General features: G+C 48.8%; 2 protein-coding genes across 5 annotated transcripts; one reads left to right on the top strand and one right to left on the bottom strand.

Moving 5' to 3' along the window:
* Positions 1-1,101: 1,101 nt before the first annotated feature.
* Positions 1,102-11,495, bottom strand: GALT (galactose-1-phosphate uridylyltransferase). Of its 3 annotated transcripts, none has more exons than XM_029920082.1 (11): positions 10,989-11,495; positions 3,915-4,084; positions 3,642-3,717; positions 3,505-3,553; positions 3,260-3,389; positions 3,051-3,107; positions 2,778-2,900; positions 2,387-2,519; positions 2,202-2,285; positions 1,732-1,886; positions 1,102-1,436 (listed from the first exon to the last, which is right to left on the bottom strand). In XM_029920082.1, exons 2-11 carry the CDS (start codon positions 4,020-4,022, stop codon positions 1,356-1,358), a joined length of 996 nt encoding a protein of 331 aa, XP_029775942.1. In that variant the 5' UTR covers positions 4,023-4,084; positions 10,989-11,495; the 3' UTR covers positions 1,102-1,355. The 3 variants fall into 3 exon arrangements, with proteins under 3 accessions (XP_029775942.1, XP_029775943.1, XP_029775941.1); XM_029920083.1 differs by lacking the exon at positions 10,989-11,495 and adding an exon at positions 4,937-5,062; XM_029920081.1 differs by lacking the exon at positions 10,989-11,495 and adding an exon at positions 4,385-4,545.
* Positions 11,496-11,660: 165 nt separating this feature from the next.
* On the top strand, positions 11,661-14,405 carry SIGMAR1 (sigma non-opioid intracellular receptor 1). 2 transcript variants are annotated; one of them, XM_029920106.1, is made up of 5 exons: positions 11,661-11,953; positions 12,099-12,299; positions 12,433-12,525; positions 13,195-13,215; positions 13,332-13,410. In XM_029920106.1, exons 1-4 carry the CDS (start codon positions 11,803-11,805, stop codon positions 13,212-13,214), a joined length of 465 nt encoding a protein of 154 aa, XP_029775966.1. In that variant the 5' UTR covers positions 11,661-11,802; the 3' UTR covers position 13,215; positions 13,332-13,410. The 2 variants fall into 2 exon arrangements, with proteins under 2 accessions (XP_029775966.1, XP_029775965.1); XM_029920105.1 differs by lacking the exon at positions 13,195-13,215 and having other exon boundaries at positions 11,803-11,953; positions 13,332-14,405.
* The last annotated feature ends 6,642 nt before the right edge of the window (positions 14,406-21,047 follow it).

Below are 21,047 nucleotides of genomic sequence, written 5' to 3' on the forward strand. Positions count from 1 at the left end.
CTCAAATTTTGCCGGAACACTGTGATTTTAAGATTGCCAAGCCACACTCCAAACCAATTAAATCTGAATCTCTGGAAGCTGGCCTTGGCATCAGTGTTTAAAACTCCCAAGTGATTCCAGAATGCAGCCAAATCAAGAGTGTGGGGTCAGGTGTTTATGTAGGTGTATGCCTTAAAGAAACCAGCCACTCATCCGAGATTCACATCCACTCCCCAGTCACTGGAATCTCAAGGGAGAGGTCTGTCTGAGATGCTTCCAGAGACTCCAAGTTCCAGACCCTACCTGTTCAGTATCTCAAGGAAGAAAAAACCCTGGACTGGAAGGCAGGCAGCCAAGGTTCTCCTGGGCCAAGTTATCACTCTCTAGTCTTGGCATGATAGCCCCTGTCTAACTCAGGTCCCTTGAGAGAAGATGAAGATAAAAAGCGTCTGGCCATCCTTGCATTACTCACAAGCCCTAGCCTTACCCTAAAAGTTCAGAGGGCACTAGGTGGCATCAGGTCTCCTGGGTTGCACGCCCTGTTACTGCTACATAGTCATACATTCTTGCTAAGTTAACCAGTCCAGAGGGCAGGCAGTAGACCCAAACTCACTCCAAAAACCATCCCCACTCCATCTAGTTGCTGGGTCTCCTAACTCTGATAACCCCTTCCCTGTCAGAGCCGTTTTCTTCCTTTTTCTTCCTTTCTTCACCTGTAATGATTGGGGCACATGGGCAACACAAGTGTGCAGTGTCTGCACATATATGCTGCACGTGAGAGTCTAAAGAAGTCAAGGACACAAAGGCATGTACACTCCCTACCCACCCCTTCAGCCCCTGTGGAATGGAGCAGAGCCAAGCTGCAGTCTCTCACAAAGCCAAGGTTCTGGCCAGCTGCCCAATGTCTGGCCACTGACCACCAGGACCAGGATCTGGCTCACCCGCTCCCCACCAAACCCTCAGGCCCAAGCTTGATGAGCTGACACTCTAGGGGTGGTGGTAAAGGGTACTCTGGACTTCCCAAACCCTTAGCCACAGACAAGAACACAAGATTTTAAGTTTCTTAAACTGTGATGCCTTTGTTATTACAGGGGTAAAAGAATCTACAGACCAGACAAAACATTAAGTATTAATTTTGTTTGGGGATTTGGAGTGGAATATTTGTACTCTTTAGGTTTTTGCACATCTGTAGACAAAGAAAAGTTGTGGCTGGCACTGTGCCTTTAACCCAGATCCCGAGGGTTATAGTTCATACTCCTCTGACATTAGAATATATGATTAAAGTTTGAGAAACATAGTTTATTTTTATTGATCCCATATCTTCCCAAACCATAGGCCCTGGTTTCCTCAAGCAGAAGGCCCTGTGGTCAGCGTGGTCAGGCGATGGTTGCTGTCTCCCTGTCCTTCTGCCCCAGGCAGTAATGAACCTCAGGAAGCATCCTTAGTCTCTCTGCAGCCTGGAAGTGAATAGGGGGCAATCAGGAAGGATTAGGGCTTCCCAGAATGGTGGTATAGAATGTTATGAGTAGAACAATGGTAATGAGTGCCCAGGAGACAGTGGAGGGAAGACTTATAGGACCAGAAGGCCAGTGATAAGGACTGCAAGAATAACCAGAGGCTAGAGCTGAGCAGCTCCCGAGTCCTTAGGAATGCCTATGTTATACAGGTTCTCGGAATCATGATGACTGGGCTCCTCTGGGGAAATGGGAGACAAAAGGGAACCCAAGGACCCAGGGTACTCTGAAACCTGACCTGCTCAGGGGTGAGATCCCTCTGTGCCTGAGCAAGCATTTCATAGCCAACCATGAATTTCCGGATGGTGGCAGAGCGCAGGAGTGGAGGGTAATAATGAGCATGTAGTTGCCAGTGGTCCCAATTGGCTCCAGCCTCTGATCCTGTGGGAGCACCTGACAGGAAAAAGAGATAACTGGGGAGGGCCATTTTTTTAATTCTTTAGCTGAGCCCCTGTACCCAAACCAGGCTAGGTACCTGAAAACTACATCTGGCAGCATTTCCTGCCAGTGAGTAGACCAGGCATTGGAAAACAATGGGAGACATAGTTGCACCCAGTGTACTGTTCCACCTTCAGTCCCAGCATCCCTGTTCTGGACACTTTCCCCAGCAATATTTCAATGCCTGCTGGGGGTTGCAGTCCACCAAGCTAGGTCTCAGAACCTCAGAAATGATGTTGGGGCTAGATATGGGTGCTCAAAAAGACTTACCGTGCCAGCCCATAGAGTAGGGAAAGGATGTCTCAAATAGGTTGTCATACTTGGTTAAGAGCTTCTTCATGATGGAGGCTAGATCTGGAATCAGAGTTTGACTCTCAGCCTGAAGCCCAGATGCTGGCCCTACCAAAGCCATCCCCATCCAGTGCCTGGCCCCAGGGTCCCAGTTGGAGACTCACCATCACGCTCAGCAGGGGTCAGCTCAGGCAGGCGCCGCACATGCCTACGGGGCAGCAGCAGTGTCTGGAAGGGCCACACTGCCCAAAAGGGTACGAGCACTAACCAGTGTTCACTGGTTAAGACCAGACGTTCCTGGCCAGACCAATTGGAGGTAAAGTCATCAAGGTAGAGAGGTAGGGGTTGTCAGCAAATAGTCAGGAGAAGAAAAAATATATACCCAGAATCTGACGGCTTACCACCTCTACCATTCCCACCCTAATCTAAGCCACCATCATCTATCTTTCCTTTAGATTACTGCTATGGCCTCCCATCAAGTCTCTCTGCTACTTCCCTTCTACCCTCCTTCACACACCTTCCTTTTTTGGGAAACAGGGTCTGGCTTTCTCCTACCTTTCTGAGCAGCTCCTGGTGGCCATACTCCATTAGCAGGGGCTCTCCATGCTGACTCTGATAGGCCCGCTGAGATCGCTCCTCACGCTGGGCAATATCTGGCAGGAAACTACTGGCCCACACCTATCACGGGGCAGGAACAGAGAACAGGCAGATCCTTCACCCCCAAGCCTCCACGTTATAAGCATACTTACTCTTCCCCTCCAGTTTCCATCCCCACAGGACTGCCTTGGACTCACCACAGAAATCCACTGGGGTCCCTGACTCATTTACCTGGCAGTGGGGGTGGGGGTTGGAACAGCCCATCATGGCTCCTTTGTTTTCAAAGATCTATCAAGCAGGGTAGGGAGCTTTAGTAGCCAAAGAGACATCAAATCAGCCCCTCCGGACCACACCCTGTGAAAACAGGAATACCACTTCCCAGCACTAAAGCTGCACCACACCCTCCCTGCCCATTTGGGGAAGGGGGCGACCTCACAGACCTGCACCCAAGGGTACTGGGCACCCAGCTCCTCTGTCACTGAGGCCCATGCATCGACGACAGTGCGGATCTCAGGGACTGACAAGAGTGGCAGCGTTACATCCGACCAGGGGTGGAAGCACATGACCTTACTAGGTGGTGATTGAGGGAGAGATGACAGAGATAGGGCTTGGCTGTGCTAGGGGCAGGGTCCAACCCCCGTGCTCAGTCCAAGCCCTGGGTTGAAAAGAGGAAATCCATAGTTACCAAACTCCTCGAGCAGCCTCTGCTTGGAAAAGAGGATGATCACTGGGTCCTAAGAAAGAGGGGTATCACTCTCTGCAGCAGAAGTCCCCCAAGAGTCCAGCCTCTCTTCCCCCCAACAGCAGCTAGAACCAGGTTACCTGGATTGGGGGCATCAGGCTGCAGGGCTGGAAAGTCATTGTCAAACAGGAAGGTGCCATCATAGTAGGGATTCACCTATTGACAAGAATGGGCTAGAAGCATTTGCTGCCAGGGACTGTACAGGTTACAAGGGAGTGTGGAATGTCCGCTCTGGGATCAGAAAGCTTGGTGGGACATGACCCAGGAGGTCCACTTCTTTGTGGGTGAGGGGCAGATCTAAGGGGAAGCTACTGCTCCTGGTCCAGCTGCACATGTAGGTTCTTAAGTCTTACCTCGCCATTGGCCCGTGTGGCCCCGGGACACAGAGGGTTGTGGGGGTCGTGGCGGGGAACTGTCTTCAGGGGCGGGGGCTCTACTTGCCCCTGCCAGGGCCGCTTCATGCGGTGAGCTGACACCAGCACCCACTCATCTTGTAGCGGGTTGTAGCGGATATGCTGATGTTCTGGGGACAGAGAAGCAAGATCAGTCAGTCAAACTCTTGGACCACCTCTGCCCTAGGTCTCACCCACGAGCAGGCCGGAGCTCCGAGGCACCCTCTTGGCTCTGTCCCTCTCAGGTGCTAAGGCCGGGGCTTGAGCTTTCCCAGCTCCAATTAACTTGCAACCCCAACTCAGGCGTGTCTCTCTGTCGGGCAACCTTGCCCGGGTTGGGTGCGCCGACTTGGGGGTAGGGACGATAACTTCCTAAGTAAAGGGAGGGCTCGTCTCCGCGTCCCAGCGAGTCCTAGACGCCCTGCAGTTACCGCTCGCCCGGAAGGTTGTGGCCGTGGCCTCCGACTCTGACGCCTGCGGGCGCTGCTCAGGGACGGCTCCGCTGCGCGACATTGGACCACTTGCGGGTGTGGAATTCGTCTGAAAAGTCCGCAGAGAGGACTCTTCCCATCCTTCGTGTCGGCCCCGCCCCAACCCGGTGATTGGCCAGCTGCCTGCACGTGACTCCGTAAGGGGCCGCCCGCGGTTGAGCGGACTCTGGAAAGTCTGGCATTTTAGGGGGTAACTTTCCTCCCAGTACACCCCAGGGCTAAGTTACTATCCTAGAAGAATCTCCGTAAAAGCTGCTTATTGCAGATTCCTCACCTCCAAGACGCTTACAAATTTCTTTGCTGTATTCAGTCGTTCGTTTGGTCATTCATTTAGCAAATATTTACTGAATATCTACTGTGCGCCAGGCACCTACGCTCCATGCGGGACAAAGGAATTTCCCTACACAAGCCAGGCATGACCTCTGGCCTTCCGCAGCTTAAGTTGTAGGACCAAGTAAGGGTATAACCCTGGATTCACATCACGTCACTTACTTGCTCAGTGGCCATGGATGGTGTAGGAGAGGCAAACTGGCATGCGGGTGAGGGTGGGATTGATCTTCTTCAGCTGTACCCTGCCCTCAGCTATTACATGGAGGTATGGATACTTTACCAAAATCATACACCATCCCCTCTAGGCAGGAAAACAGGTTTGGGAAAAGAGGCCTGAGTAACCATATTCTCTCTCTGTCACTTATATGCTCATGCCTAAAGCACAAGAAGTGGGCAGTGTAAGAGGGCTAAAAGAAATCTGAAAGTGAGGAGAGGACTTTGACTCCATTCACCAGGATGGCCAGCCACCATCTAGGTGGAATCAGGGGTGTTTCCCTTACACACCCCTTCCTTTCTCCCAACTTCTCCCTGGATCAAACCAATTGGCTAATACTAGCATAAAATTCAAATGATTGCCCCTGCTGGCTCATTGATTTATTTATTATTTTAAGATTTTATTTTTACGGAACTTTTACACCCAACGTGGGGTTCAAATTCATGACCCCAAGATCAATAGTTAGTTGTATACTCTTGGGGCACCTGGGTGGCTCAAGTCGATTAAGCATCAGACCTCAGTTCAGGTCATGGTCTCCCCTTCCTGAGTTTAAGCCCAGAGTTGGGCTTGCTGACAGCTCAGAGCCTGGAGCTTGTTTCAGATTCTGTATGTCTGTCTGTCTCTCCCTCTCTCTCTCTGCCTCTCCCCCCTTGTGCTCTGTATCTTTTTCTCTCTCTCTAAAAAAACAAACAATAAAGGAGTTGTATACTTTAAAAAAAAATTTTAATGTTTTTTTATGTTTATTTATTTTTTTAATGTTTTATTTATTTTTGATACAGAGAGAGACAGAGCATGAGAGGGGGAGGGGCAGAGAGAGAAGGAGACACAGAACCGGAAGCAGGCTCCAGGCTCTGAGCTAGCTGTCAGCACAGAGCCTGACACGGGGCTCGAACCCACGAACATAGATCTGACCTGAGCCGAAGTCGGAGGCTTAACCAACTGAGCCACCCAGGCACCCCTGTTTTATTTATTTTTGAGAGAGAGAGAGAGAGACAGCATGAGCGGGAGAGGGTCAGAGAGAGAGGGAGACACAGAATCTGAAGACAGGCTCCAGGCTCTAAGCTGTCAGCACCAAGCCTGATGCGGGGCTTTGCAGGGGACCAGCCTACGCACCACTGTCTAAGGGTCTCTGAGTAGGGGGTTGGTGTCAGCGCAGTATCTATAAGAAAGAACACAGGCAAAGTGAATGGTGGCAGTATTGCACTTTACTGTGATGCTTAGGATCTTTATATACCATAGGTGATTACATTTTGTCTTTAATGATTACATTGTTTGTAACTCTGAGGTTTTAGTTAAGAATCACATGTTCCAGAAAAGATTATTATTTCCATGGAAAAGAGAACAATAACATAATTTACTACAGAGTTTCAAAAACAGGAATGAAATACATTAACGAGGGTCTTGTTCTACACATATCGTATAATATTAACCAAAGTTTAAGAGAAGGCTATTTTTCTTTAAAGGTGAACATGATGACTTACGGGTAAAGTGCCCCTGACCAGGAAGGAAGTTTCAATCTGAAAATTTGCCCACTCACCGAAACTATAATTAAAGGTCATAGAAAACTAACCCCAGTCTCTAATCCATCTTGATCAAGAGGTCATGCCCACATTCTCTAAAGCAAAGGAAAGCAGGACCCAACAAGCCATATGACACTGTACTCTCAGTCTCCCAGGAGAGTGACTCAATCCTGATCTTCAGCTGAGGGACCCTATTGCACCAGGGGCGCACCCTCCAGCTATGCTAGGGATATGTGCGTTCCTCCTGGTAGTTCACAGCAGGATCTTAACAGGTCTTTTGGCTGAAGGGGCCCCTACAGGGCTTGAACCTACAAACCAGGAGATCGTGACCTGAGCTGAAGCCAGAGGGCAGAACCCAATGCAGGACTCAGTCTTGATGCAGGGGTCCATCTCACCAACCAACTCCTGAGGTCTTGACCTGGGCAGAAATCAAGAGTCGGGAGTTCAACCTACTCAACCACCCAAGTGCCCCTTCCCCAGCACTTTTTTTTTAATGTTTTATTTATCTTTGAGAGAATGCAAGTGGGGGAGGGACAGAAGGTCTGAAGTGGGCTTCTGCCCTAACAGCAGCAAGCCTGATGTGGGGCCTGAACTCACAAACCATGAGATCATGACCTGAGTCAAAGTCTCAGAAACTCAACCGTCTGAGTTACCCAGGTGCCATCTCCCCTAGCAATTTTAAAGAGATGTCTAAATATCGTTTGAATTTCCTCCTCATCCCACAGTGAGGAACAGAAGCCTCAAGTTCACCCAGAGGATGAGTGGCCAAGCTAAAATTTGAACCCAAGTTTCCAAGCTCTTTTCACTGCTCTAAAATGCCTCTGAGAGATCAGTGAGACTCAAGACAGAGCTTGGCAGGGAGACTCCCTCCCCCAACCCAGGCCAGGTTAATCTAAGTGTTTTGCAACTCAGATGCAAAAACGGGTCATAGTTCATATACCTAATCTCTGCCCTAGATCCTCAGACTGGAATCTGAAGAGGCTACTAGGTAGGGGGCAGGGAACAGGGAACTGGGAACTGAGGATTTTACATGTACCACTGTCTTTTCATTCTTGGAGGTAGGGTGGGGGTGGAGCTGGAATACAAGATTTGCTTTCCTTCTCTCTCAGCTCTTTGTTGTTGGAGTCACTGGATTTTGGAGGCAGCTCTATTTTTCCAATAGAGTGCCACTTCTTGGATCATGCCAACTAATTCCTAATCCCCTTCAGAAACATCTCTTCAGGAACATTTCCAAACCTCCCCACTCTGTCTCCCCAAGATCACTTTTTAGGGGAAGAGTAGAATGGGTGAGATGGGGCCTATCGAGCTCTCTCCCTCCAAGATCCCAGAGGAGTTATCTCTTCTACAACGTTGTTAAAAAGAAAACCACAGGCCCAAACTGGAGTCACTTAAGTGGAGTCTCCAAATCGAGGCTTAATGCCTAAACTAATTGTGGTTTAGTTGAAGAAGCAGAAGGCAAGCTGACGGCAAAGCGCGCGTGCGCACACACCCCAGATGGGATATGTATGGTATTCCTCAGGCACTCCTGGCTGCCCAAGAACAAAGGAAAGAAAACAAATGGTAAACTGATACAGATCACAGTTAAACAGGACATGAATCTCCATCAGTTTACAAATATCTTAGCAAATTACAAGAAAAAGGCAATCTTATCAATAACCTAACCTCCAGAAACCTATAGACCCAGTTTCCTGGAGCCCCAACATCACCCTGCCCTCCATGGTGATGTGGAGAACAAAGACGAGAAGAAAATGGCAGGTAAAATTAGATTTCCGTATAACCTGCAGCCCATTGACAAATACTTGATCCCCCTACTATCTTAACGTGTTATACCCACATTTTAATATCGCCCCCTGTAAGAGTCACCTTAAGGTGGCGATGGAGGAGCCATTTCTCTGGAGGCTGGAGGAGAACACAGGCACAGACGACCCCGCCCCTCACCTGCAGACCTGGGATGTCCTGCCCCATTTGGAAACAGCCAGTCATGAAGCTCCAGCTTCCCATCACCCTGACAGAGGAGGCAACCTATTCCATCCCGCCACATCCCTGAAATGCCCTTATTTGATAATCTGCCCTCCAAAGATCAACCCCAGAACCCCCTCACCCATAACTGCCCCCCCCCCCCGCCCATTGCCTATAAGGCGTGACTTCCCTGACTCCCCACTCCCGGGGTCATGGGACCTCTCCCAGGAATCGCAGATCTCAATAAAGGCTTTCTTGGCTCCATAACCTGGTCTCTTTCTTTCCTCCCATTTTTGCCTCCATCTATTAAATCTTACACCCCCAAAAACCAGAGACCAGGGAGACTGAATAACGCATACAAAAGCAAAGGGCTTTATTACGGGCTTACATAAACACGGGCTCACAGACTCCACCAACACACTGGATCCACGTGGAGCGAGCCCCGAGCATGGGGAGGTGGGGGCAGGGCTTTTTATGAGTTTGGGAAGGGGGAGTTACAGGAAATTGTGACACAGGTGCAGGAGTCCAATCATTATAGTATCACATCATTGACAGTAACTTTAACCAATACAGAGTGGACCCAGGACCCTCACGTAGGGCGTGACTAGGCCCCTCAGGTAGGGCGTGACTAGTCTTAACCTCCATCTTTAGGCCGGCTCTTAGAAATGTTAACAGGTGTTAGCTGGTCTTTCCTGATTGGGTGTTACAAGGGTTGTCTGAGAAGCTGACACTTAGGCCTCCAAGGTCAGAGTCAGTTTGATTCAGACCTGTCCTTACAGACGTTAATACCTTACTCAAGGGAAGACAACCTTAGCTAAGCAATAGCTAGGCCCCAGGCACCTTAAAGAGTCTTCTTCAGCATATCAAAGTCCTCCTGGAGGTCTCCCTTTTGCCTTTACCTCCCCCAACTCTCCAGTATATAACCAGATAACCCCAGTACAGCTCTTTCTGCCCACGGGTCTTGTTCTTGTACTTTAATAAAATCAACTTTTTTACACTAAAGATGTGTCAAGAATTCTCTCTTGGCTGTCAGCTCCCAACCCCTATCACTACAAAACTCCATCAGTTTCAACCTCCCCAGAGATGTAGTCATAACTGGTAGTCAGGAATTCTCCAGTTAGCACCAATGAGTCCCCTACCTGGGCCCTTTCCTTCTCCCAAAGGAAGATGAGGTAATCTGCATGATAAGATCCCCTGCTTTTCCGCCCAACAGAAAAGGAATTTGCCTAAAACAGTCCTTTTCTTTTGCTAGTAACTTCTGTTCCAGATTTCTTCCTATAAAAATGTTCCATTTTGTATACCTCTTACTTGGAGGTCCCCTCTACTTGCTAGATGCAGTGCTGCTTGATTCTTAACTGTTTAATAAAGCCAATTAGGTCTTCACATTTACTTGGTTGAATTTTCTTTTTCTTTCTTAAAAAATTTTCAATGTTTATTTATTTTTGAGAGAGACGGAGTGCGAGCAGGGGAAGGGCAGAGAGAGTAGGAGACACAGAATCTGAAGCAGGCTCAAGGCTCTGAGATGTCAGCACAGGGCCAGACACTGGGCTTGAACTCAAAAGCTTTGAGATCATGACCTGAGCCCAAGTGGGATGCTTAACCGACTGAGCCACCAGGCCCCGCAGGTGAATTTTATTTCTTTTTTTTTAATTTTGTTAACATTTATTTATTTTTGAGAGAGCACGAGCAGGAGAGGGGCAGAGAGAGAGGGAGACACAGAATCTGAAGCAAGCTCCAAGCTCTGAGCTGTCAGCACAGAGCCTGATGCAGGGTTGGAATCCATGAACTGTGAGATCATGACCTGAGCCAAAGTCAGATGCTCAACGAACTGAGCCACCCAGGCATCCCTCGGTTGAATTTTATTTGTTAACAACATCTAGAGAATATGGCTGTAACCATTTTTTTAAGCAGTATATGTTATCCTTGTGAAAAATCTATTGTGGGGGAAGGGGAAAAGGTGAAGCAGCATTCAGAATTCTCCACTACTTAATTCCCTATTACTAAGATATTAGATGAGGGAAGAGAAAAGATGTAAAGAATTTCATAGAAGATTTTGGGAGCCAAACCTGGAAGTGGCATTCCTCATTCCTGCCTCTACTTCATTGGCCAGAACACAATCATATGGCTTCATCTACTACAGCATATACTGTGGAATATAATGTGGCTGCCCAAGAGCAAAAAGAAATAGATTTGTATAGCATGATCTCTGCTACATGCCCCTACTGAGAAACCTAATGACCATTTCCCATCATTTTTATCAGACCTCTTAATTACATTTGACTGTGTTGACCCTTCATTCCATCACTATCATGTGTGATGCTATGTTCTTCTAGTTCTCTTCTCCTTTGTATTTTATTTATGTAACTAACACATATGACACCACTTATCAGCCACTAATTGCTTTATAAATATTAACTCATTTAACCTTCATCACAATGAAGGTATGTACTATGAGGTAGACATTTTTATTCACCCCAATTTACAGATGAGAAAATCGAGTCACAGGGTTTAAGTAGCTTACCCAAGATCACACAATTGGTAGGTGGCAGGAGCCAGGCTCTTAATCCAGTCCAACTCCAAGGTTTCTGTCTTAATCACTGCACTCTGCCGTGTTTTCTCCTTTCCTTCTCCTCCTTTATCATTCCCCTCCCCATAACTCTGTTCGTTTACAATGCCCTCCTCTCACGTTTTGTGCTCCAAAACAAAGAATGAATCGTAGGCCCCATAAGGCCCCAAAAGACTCCTTCTTGTCTTCACGGTGTTTTTGTTCTTCGGGTACATCTCATTCGTTGAATGCCCTCCCCATTTTTCTAAACAAGGTGCTCGGGTGTCACCGCCTCCAGAAAGTCTTCCACACGGTTCCTAGGTAGAAGCGCCTCCTCCCACTTTCAGTGCTAGCAAAGACCACAATCACAAGCCCCGGAAGGCTCTGCTTCCGCGATCGCCTGCTGCATCAGTGAGGCCAAGTGGTCCAGGCCATTCTGCTTGTTACAGGAACATACTCCGGTTCCCACCCACACACTGTAAGGCACTGGAAAAGACCCTGCTCGCAGGGCCAAACACTGGCCACTAGGAGGACTTAGCCCCGCCCCCTCGCGTCAGGCGCGCAGCTCCGCCCCACCCCTTGGAGTTCCACATTCCCCGCGAGGAAATGGTTCAACCCGATGGGCGGTGCCAGGGTGCTCATACTGTTCTGATTGGCCAGGGCGAGCCGTACCACGACTGTGGCGGGGGTACGGTTGTGGACTGTACACCGCAGGTTTTGAGACGGTAGGAATCTCAGCTGCAGGCCCCGGTTTGATCCTTCGCTTTTCTGTGCCAGGACGCCTGCCGGGATGCAGTGGGCGGTGGGCCGGCGGTGGGTGTGGGCCGCGCTGCTCCTGGCTGCCGCTGCTGTGCTGGTCCAGGTGGTCTGGCTGTGGCTGGGCACGCAAAGCTTCGTCTTCCAGCACGAAGAGATCGCGCAGCTGGCCCGGCAGTATGCGGGTGAGAAGACGGGTGACCGAGGTGAACGGGTGGAGGGAGGGCAGGGGCCTGGGGAGGCCCGAGCCAAGTTGGGAGTTTCAGAGAAGTCTTTCCCGAGTTCAGAGTGGTTCTAGCTTAGACTCTGTTGTTCCTCTGCCTCCACCAGGACTGGACCACGAGCTGGCGTTCTCTCGGCTTATCGTGGAACTACGGCGGCTGCATCCAGGCCACGTGCTGCCCGACGAGGAGCTGCAGTGGGTGTTCGTGAACGCGGGCGGCTGGATGGGCGCCATGTGCCTTCTGCACGCCTCGCTGTCCGAGTACGTGCTGCTCTTCGGCACCGCCCTGGGCTCTGGCGGCCACTCGGGTCAGTGCTGGCTGTGGGCCGAACTGGGAGGTTGGGGGCGTCCAAGGGTCCATGCCCTCCTTTCTGATGTTTGGGCAAGACATATATTGGTGCTGATACCCGGATACTCGGTGTCCATCTGATTGTCCCTCAGGGCGCTACTGGGCTGAGATCTCGGACACCATCATCTCTGGCACCTTCCACCAGTGGAGAGAGGGCACTACCAAAAGTGAGGTCTTCTACCCAGGTGGGTCCCTTCATTCTGGGGTGCCCATAATGTCATGGCATGGAAAGGGGGTGTGTTAGGGGCTCTCTCCTCAGTTCCCTTACCCTTCATATAAGCCACAGGTCATTCATTGGTTGAAGCAGGTCCAAGGCCCCCTGTTGCTTTCTTCTGTCAAAGGAAAACAAAACTTAACCACTTCCCTGTTAACCACGTCTGATTTTTATATACCAAGACACTGTTTTATTCATCGAATATTGCAGCAGTTGCTGGAGAGATAGTTGAGTAATCAGATATGTCTCATACCCCCCCCCCAAAGACAAGATAGACAGTTGTCTTCCTTTTTTTTTTTAATAGTGAAACGTGTTTTTACATAAAAAATAGAGCTATGGATTTCCACGTAAGTTTGAGGTTGAGTGTTGCAGGCATGACAGGCATTATAATGGAACATTTCTCAGACAGCCACACGAGTCGTATAACCACCCCTCCCTATCTAACAGGCCCAGCCCAAGTTTAGCTAAATTTCTGCCTGACATGAGTGAGGCTTGGGAATGCAGACTTCCAGGACTCTCATACTGTGGCCCCTGGCCATATGAGGTGGCCCTCCTTGGCTTCCCCCCAAAGAGGACATGAGCCAGGTGATGCCACAGAGGAAAACTTAGGAGTGGCTATCTTGGCTTCTTACTCTTCCAGATGGGCGACCAGGCCAGTGAGGTAAGGCTTTTTCCTTTCCTGAAGCTCCTGCTCTTGTCACTAAATAGCCCACGGGTTAGGGAGGTGGCAGCCATGGAAGGGCTAGACTCCTTATGTGGGTGCTCCCTGTCCCCCAGGGGAGACCGTGGTGCACGGGCCTGGTGAGGCAACAGCTGTGGAGTGGGGGCCAAATACATGGATGGTGGAGTATGGCCGGGGTGTCATCCCATCTACCCTGGCCTTTGCGCTGGCTGACACAATCTTCAGCACCCAGGACTTCCTCACGCTCTTCTATACTCTTCGCGCCTATGCCCGGGGCCTCCGGCTTGAGCTCACCACCTACCTCTTCGGCCAGGACCCCTGACCAGCCAGGTCTGAAGAAGGACCTGCAGATGGATAAGAGGGGGCAGGCCCGCATACATCCACTTTCTGGAACCCATGTGAAACGAGGGACACACAACATGCAACTACTAAGTTCCTGATGTACAAACAGGAACACACATGCTTATGTAACCAAATACAGAGACTCGTGGGAACATATGGGACATACATGCAGATGCAATCCCATGTGTATGGCAGCATCATACATTCACAACCATCCAGAGAGGGAGCCCCACATGTACCAAGTGGGCTAATCATATTCGGACATACTGCAAGCTTGACTCACTAATTCAAGTTTTTCCAGAGCTTTCCTTCCACCAGTGAGGGCTCTGTAGTTGTTGATGGGTGTAGGTATTATACTCTGTCTGGGCCTGACCCTTCCTTCAACCCAGCAGCAGTTGAGGTGGGAGGGAGACAAAGGGCTGCCTGTGGAGGCCCTCCTTGTCTCCCAGTCCTCACCATATGCCTTACCCCATTCTCTTCCCCTTACTATGCAAGTGCTCTCATGGCCAGTCCCCACTTTTAGCAACCATGTCAGTTGGGGTAACCGTAAGAATGGAGAATGCTGAGGTCAGGGTCCTTCTATCCTGAAAGATCCCCTGTCCTTCCCCCTTTGTCCTTTAGGAGTGTGATTGGGGGAGGGTGGCCTCCGCTCAGGGTCCAGGGCTGGGCAGAGGACCTAGAGAAGTTAGCCTAGGTCCAGGGGGCCATCCCTGGCCTACAAAGGCCTTTTCTGCACAGATATACCCCTCATCACAGCTTCCACACACTGCCCTGATGCATTGTCTGTCCATCTGTCTCTGTTAATAAAGACCTGTTGAACAGTTTCATTTCTTTGTGTGTCTGAAGATCAGGAAAACCTAACATGAAGAACTTCAGGGCTGGGTAAAGTGGTGTGTATCTTGGTCTTGCTTTACTTCTGCCAGTGCCATTCTGAAAATAGTCCTGGAGTGTGATCCTGGATGGCCACGGGGTGGCAGTGTATACCCACTTTTGGGCTAATGGAGGCATAATTATTTTTGTGTTTCCAGTGTATACTGTCCACCGTCCCCCCACCCCCACCCCGAAAAGCGTGTCTTAACTTCTCCAGGACACCTGACTTATAGAGGCCCCCAGGGGTAGAGAGCAGGCATACCACCTGTTGGTGTCTCAGGTAGGTGTGGCTGGCATTAGGGTGAAGCAAAAGAGGTGTGTAAGGCACACCCATCCCAGCGACTCTGCATTTGCCTTCTTAAATTTTGCACCCTGGTGCCTCACTTATCTTCTCCGAGGTTGAGTAACCCAGGCCATTCTCTCTTCTTAGGCCTTCTCATATATTAAAAATGGAAGGAACATGGTTATTAAAACAATGTATATTCTAAAAACTCAACTTTTTAAAAAATTTTTATGTCTTTATTTTACTTTATTTTATTTTTTTAAACGTTTTATTTATTTTTGAGAGAGACATAGCATGAGCTGGGAGGTGCAGAGAGAGAGGGAGACACCCACGAACATGAGATCATGACCTGAGCTGAAGTCGGAGGCTTAACCGACTGAGCCACCCAGGTGCCCCTATTTTACTTTTGAGAGAGAGAGAGGAAACTACAGAATCCAAAGCAGGCTCCAGGCTCTGAGCTGTCAGCACAGAGCCCCACGCAAGGCTCAAACCCACAGACTGTGAGATCATGACCTGAGCCAAAGTCAGGTGCTCAACCAACTGAGCCACACAGGCACCCCTAAAAACTCAACATTCTAATGAACAAAACACAGAAGACTACATGTACAGCCATTTGGAAATAACATCAAAAGTTTATGAATTTCTGCCCCTGAGTGAATGTGAGGCCCAGGCAAGACAGCATTCTGGCATCCCGTTAACACCATCATGTTGACCATGGCAGGACCTGGCTGGGGACTTCCACTGATAACAATGCAAAGCCAAACCTCCAAGGATTTCTCCCACCCTGTAACCCAGTTCTGCTTCTACGCTCAGAACCCACATCTATCAGGAATGCCCTGGCTTCCCTTATAATCTCCCTCTCCCTTCCACGTAGACACATTTACTTACTCTTAAAAAGCTCTTGGCTTCCAGGACAGTATTCTTCCTAAAACTGCTTCCTTTGCTTGATCTTTTTTATCTCTTCAAACTTTGACTTCCCAAGATCTAATTCTCAAACTTCTCTGTCTACACCCCTCCCAGCTGTTCTTAACCATTTCATGACTTTAAATACCATCTATGTGCCTTTAAAAAAAATAGTTTTATTGAGCCCGGGTGGCTCAGTGGATTAGCATCTGACTTTGGCTCGGGTCATGATCTCACAGTTCATTGGTTCGAGCCCCACATTGAGTTCTGTGCTGTCAGCTTGGAGCTTGGATTCTGTGTCTCCCTCACTCTCTGCCCCTCCCCCGCTCATGCTCTGTCTTTCTCTGTCCCTCAACAATAAAGTTTTATTGAAACATAATTGATATAACATTGTGTTACTTTAAGGTGTACAATATAATGATTTGATCTATGTATAATGAAATGATAACCACAATAAGTTAACATCCATCACCTCATATAGTTACAGATCTTTTTTTCTTGAGATTAGAACTTTCAAGATCTCTCTTAGCAACTTCACAATACGTAATATAGTATTTAATATACTAATATTGTATAAGAGCACTAGGCTCCACATTATATCCCCAGGACTTATTTATAACTGAAAGTTTATGCCTCTTGACCGCTTTTCTCATTCCTCCACTTGACCTCCACCCACCCATACCCTCTGTCTCTGGCAACTCTCAATCTGTTCTCTGTTTCTATGAGTTTGGGGGTTTTTTAGATTTCACATATAAGTGAGAATATACAGTATTTTGTCTTCATCTGACTTACTTCATTTAGCATAATGCCCAGAAGGATGAATGGATAAAGAAAACATACATACATACATGCACTGGGATATCATGCAGCCATAAAAAAGGAAACCCTACCATTGACAACAACATGGATGGACCTCAGGGACCATCTGTATATATATATATTTTTACATTTATTCATTTTTGAGAGAGAGATAGAGTGTGAGTTGGGGAGGGGAAGAGAGAGAGAGGAAGACACAAAATCTGAAGCAGGCTCCAGGCTCTGAGCTGTCAGCACAGAGCCCGCCAAAGGGCTCAAACCCATGGACCGTGAGATCATGACCTGAGCTGAAGTCACATGCTTAACCAACTGAGCCACCTTTAAGTAATCTCTGTATCCAGAATGGGGCTTGAACTCATAACTGCAAGATCAAGAATCTCACACTGTACTGACTGAGCCAACCAGGCTCCCCATCTTAGATATCTCTTTCTCACATTGATATCCAAGCCATCAACAGATCCTGTCAGTTTTATCTTAAAAACATATCCAGAATCTACCCATGTCTTAACACTTCCACTGCTACCACCTGGTTCAAGCCATCATCTCTTGCTTGGATTACTGCAACAGTCTCCTAACTGATCTTTATGGTTATATCCTGGGTGGAGGATTCTCCACACAATAGCCAGAGTCAGACTTCTACTCTCTGCTCAGACTTTTGCTTTGTTTTTTCTTTGCTCACAGTTTCAATGGCTTCCATTTTCACTGCCTCCAGGAACCCTCTCCAAGGCCCATGTTACCTATGACCAAACATCCAACCATTTACCCCAGCCACCCTTTGGTAGTTTCCTGGCTTTCCTTCTACCACATCAAACAAACTTCCACCTCAGGATATTTGTACCTGCTATTCTGGCTGCGGTGCTCTTCCCTAGGTATCTCTATGGCTCTCTTCCTCCCTTGCTTCTTCCCCTAACATTTCTGTAATGGCAGCCTCTCTCTCTTTCTCTCCCTCTCTCTCTTTCTCTGTCTCTGTGTGTGTGTGTGTGTGTGTGTGTGTGTGTGTGTGTGTAATTAGGCTCCATGCCCAATGTGGGAATCAAACTCACAACCCTGAGATCAAGGTTCACATGCATGCTCTACCAACTGAGCCAGCCTGGCATCTCCCCCTTCTGTGGTGGTTTCAAAATAACTCCATAAAATTTTTGATAATCCTTGGGGTGCCTGGGTGGCCCAGTCAGTTAAAGCATCCAACTCTTGATATGGGCTCAGGTCATGATCTCATGACCTAACAGTGTGGAGCCCACTTGGGATTTCCTCTTTCCCTCTCTCTCCACTCCTCCCTTCATTTGCTCTCTTTCAAAATAAATAAACATTTTAAAAATTTTTAATTAAATTTTTTTAATTTTTAAAAATATTTTTCCAATAAGAGGTGAAGACTAATTCCCTTCCCCTTGAATGTGGGCTGGACATTCATGTAATTTTAACAAATATATGGCAGAAGTGACCATGTAATTTCTAAGACTAGAACAAAAAGCCTTTCTGCCTCCTTTGGTCTCTCTTGAGTCACTGTCTCTGGGGGAAACCAACTGCCATGTTGGGAGGGCCCTTGGGCAGGAGGTCCATCTGGGGAGAACAGCCTCCTACCAATAGCCAGGTGAGTGAGCCTCCAGTCCCAGTCAAGCCTTCATGTGACTGTAGCTACAGCCAACATTTTTATTACAACTTCATGAGCCAGAATCATCCAGCTAAGCCACCCTCAAATTCCTGATCCACAGAATTGTGAGAAAATAAATGTTGTTTTATGCTTGATTAAGTTTGAATGTGATTTGTTATGAATATGTAACATAAATCCTTCCCTTTATATTCCCCTCAACCCAGATTTACTTTCCCGATGTTAATTATCACCAACTGACATTATGTATTTCCCCACTGGGATTATACCATTATAATAAGGACTTTGTTTTATTTACTCCTATGCCCAACAGTGTCTGGCACAAAGTAGGTGCTCAGTAAATATATGTTGGGTGAATGGAGATCTAGGTCTGTCTGTCTTTGTCTCTGTGAGGTATAGGATCAGATAGGAGCTAAGTGAGGGTATGAGAGACGTCTTTTCCTTTTCACAGATGAAGAGAGAGATAAACCAGGTTCCAGTCAAGCTTCTTGCTTCCCCTCATCCCTTCCCAATTGTAGCCTTCCTGGCTCGGATCCCCAAGACAAGCTTACCATGCTTTTTTTTTTTTTAATGTTTTTATTTATTTTTGATACACAGAGAGACAGAGCATGAGAGGGGGAGGGGCAGAGAGAGAAGGAGACACAGAACTGGAAGCAGGCTCCAGGCTCTGAGCTAGCTGTCAGCACAGAGCCTGATGCAGGGCTCGAACCCACGAACATGAGATCTGACCCGAGCCGAAGTCGGAGCCTTAACCGACTGAGCCACCCAGGCACCCCTACCATGCTTGATTAATGATTGATTCCTTGCTTTGGGTGAAGCTGCTCAGTCCCTTGTCCCTCTCCTCCTCCACCCCTGCAAAGCTGCAAAGCAGTCCCCAAAACTCAGAACTAGAATTTCCCCAAGCCTTCTACCTTTCCAAGACTAATCTTACAATCTCTCTCTCTCCAGGCACCTCCTCTTCTCTGAGCACTGAAGGAGGGGTGGTGGTGTATGGGGAGCAAGCTGGCCATAGGACTTCTACAGAGTTCTACCATCTGATAGGAGCCCCTAGGACATGTTTGTCTGTTTTTACACATTCAGAGTCTCCCTTCTAGGCCCAGAGGAGGGGCTTGGCTCTTCCCAGGAGTACTCATACTACCCAAAGCCATTGGGGAGGGAGCATCAGTACTGAAGGCAGTTGGATGACCAAGGGTTCTTAGGGGACTGGGGTCTGACTGGCTGTCAGGGCTGAAATTGGAGCAGGACACTGGAGTGAGCCAAAGGTGTGAGCAGTACTGAGCTTCAGTATGGCCAGAGATGGGCCAAAGAGAACAAGGACTTAGTGCCACAGTGGAATTGAGGTCAGGGACAAGTGTGGAGGCTAGAAACATGGAGAGCAGAAGGGTGGGGCACCTGGGTGGCTCAGTTGATTAAGCATCTGACCCTTGATTTTGGCTCAGGTCATGATTTCAAGGTTTGTGGGATTGAGCCCCAAATCAGGTTCTGTGCTGACAGTGCAAAGCCTGCTTGGGATTCTCTCTCTCCCTCTTTTCTCTGTCCCTCCCCTGCTCTTGTTCTCTCTCTCTCAAAATAAATAAAAGTAAACTTAAAACAAAACAAAAATTTAAAAACTAAAAAAAAAAAAAAAAAAGGAAAGCAGAGGGGTGTCACCTACCACAAGAATCTGGTGAGAAGAGCTAGTGGTCCAGGTCCAGGCAAGCTGGGTCTGCGAGGAGGGGACTGATTGGGGGAGGGTGGGAGAGGAGAAAGGAGGCAGAAGTCACACCTGAATGTATGTCTTCTAGAGGAATCTTGGCCCTGGGAACAGTGCACCTCCCTGGGTATGAGGTCAGGGGACGGTCCCTGGTGCTGGGTGTGATATGGCACAGTTTCACACTCATGCCAGGTGTTACCCTGTCACAGATATGGGTTGCTTTGTTCATTCATTTGGTAGGTCCGCCCCCTTGGGCACAGGAAAAAACTGGGGAATGTATAAGGGTTCCTAAGAGGAAAGGGATCCAGGCTGCTCAGAGGAGAAATTGTGGCCTGCCACTCAGGAACCCCAAATAAAAAAAAGCATTTGGGGGATAACTAGAGTTAGGAGCAGTTGGCTGAAGGGGTCTGCAGACACAGACTGGAGTCACACACACAGCATTGTGTGAAGGTTGTGTGAAGATGGGCAAAATTCGAATCACTGTTGAAATGGGTATGAGTACCAGAGGTTCATAATACTATTCACCATCCTTGTGTCTATGTTTGAAAATTTCCATAATAGAAGGGCACAAGAGGTTAAAAAGAAAAAAGTGCGACCATGTATCTGCATGTGGCCTGTGTATACCCTGCTGTGGATGTGGAATCAGTTCAGAGCCCTCTGAGTTCGAGAGTGCAGACATGTGAGTCCACCACCATATTGCACAATATGTCCCCTTCGTGCGGTTGGGGACAACACTTGTGCTGGGCAGGGGGAGAAGCTTTTGCTCTGTGCAGGCCCTCCATATTCACCTCAGCATCTTGCAGAGTGATTCCCTTTCACTATCACAATCTGTCCAGGCTATTGGCGCTGTAGTGTCTGTCTTACCAAGTATGTGAGACAGGGCAGTTGTGTGCCTGAACTTGTGAGAGTATGTGTTGGTGTGTGAACACGGCTGTTTCTGTGTGAATGCCAGGAATTGAGTGTGGATGTGGGGGGCACGACTTGTGGGTGTGGCGGGGCCCTGGTCCAGAGTCCAATAGTGTTAGACTCCACACTCTCCTTCGAACGATTCCTGGCAGCTCTCCAGCGCCCCCTCCTCCCGTTCTGGCAGTGTGGAGGGGGAACACCTGTTGGGGGGCTGGGAGCTACAAAGCCCCCGGGGGCCTTCCCCCGGCGCCCCCGCCCGGCCTGCCCCTCTCGGGTCCCGCCCCCGCGGCCGCAGCCAGCAGAGCGCCGCGTGAGCGCACCGCGGCCAGAAGAGCGCACGGCGGCCGGAGCGCACGGCGGGGGACCCCGCGCAGGGAACCGAGCCGAGG

The sequence above is a fragment of the Suricata suricatta genome, chromosome 13, assembly GCF_006229205.1.
Source record: "Suricata suricatta isolate VVHF042 chromosome 13, meerkat_22Aug2017_6uvM2_HiC, whole genome shotgun sequence".
Classification (NCBI taxonomy): Eukaryota; Metazoa; Chordata; class Mammalia; order Carnivora; family Herpestidae; genus Suricata; species Suricata suricatta.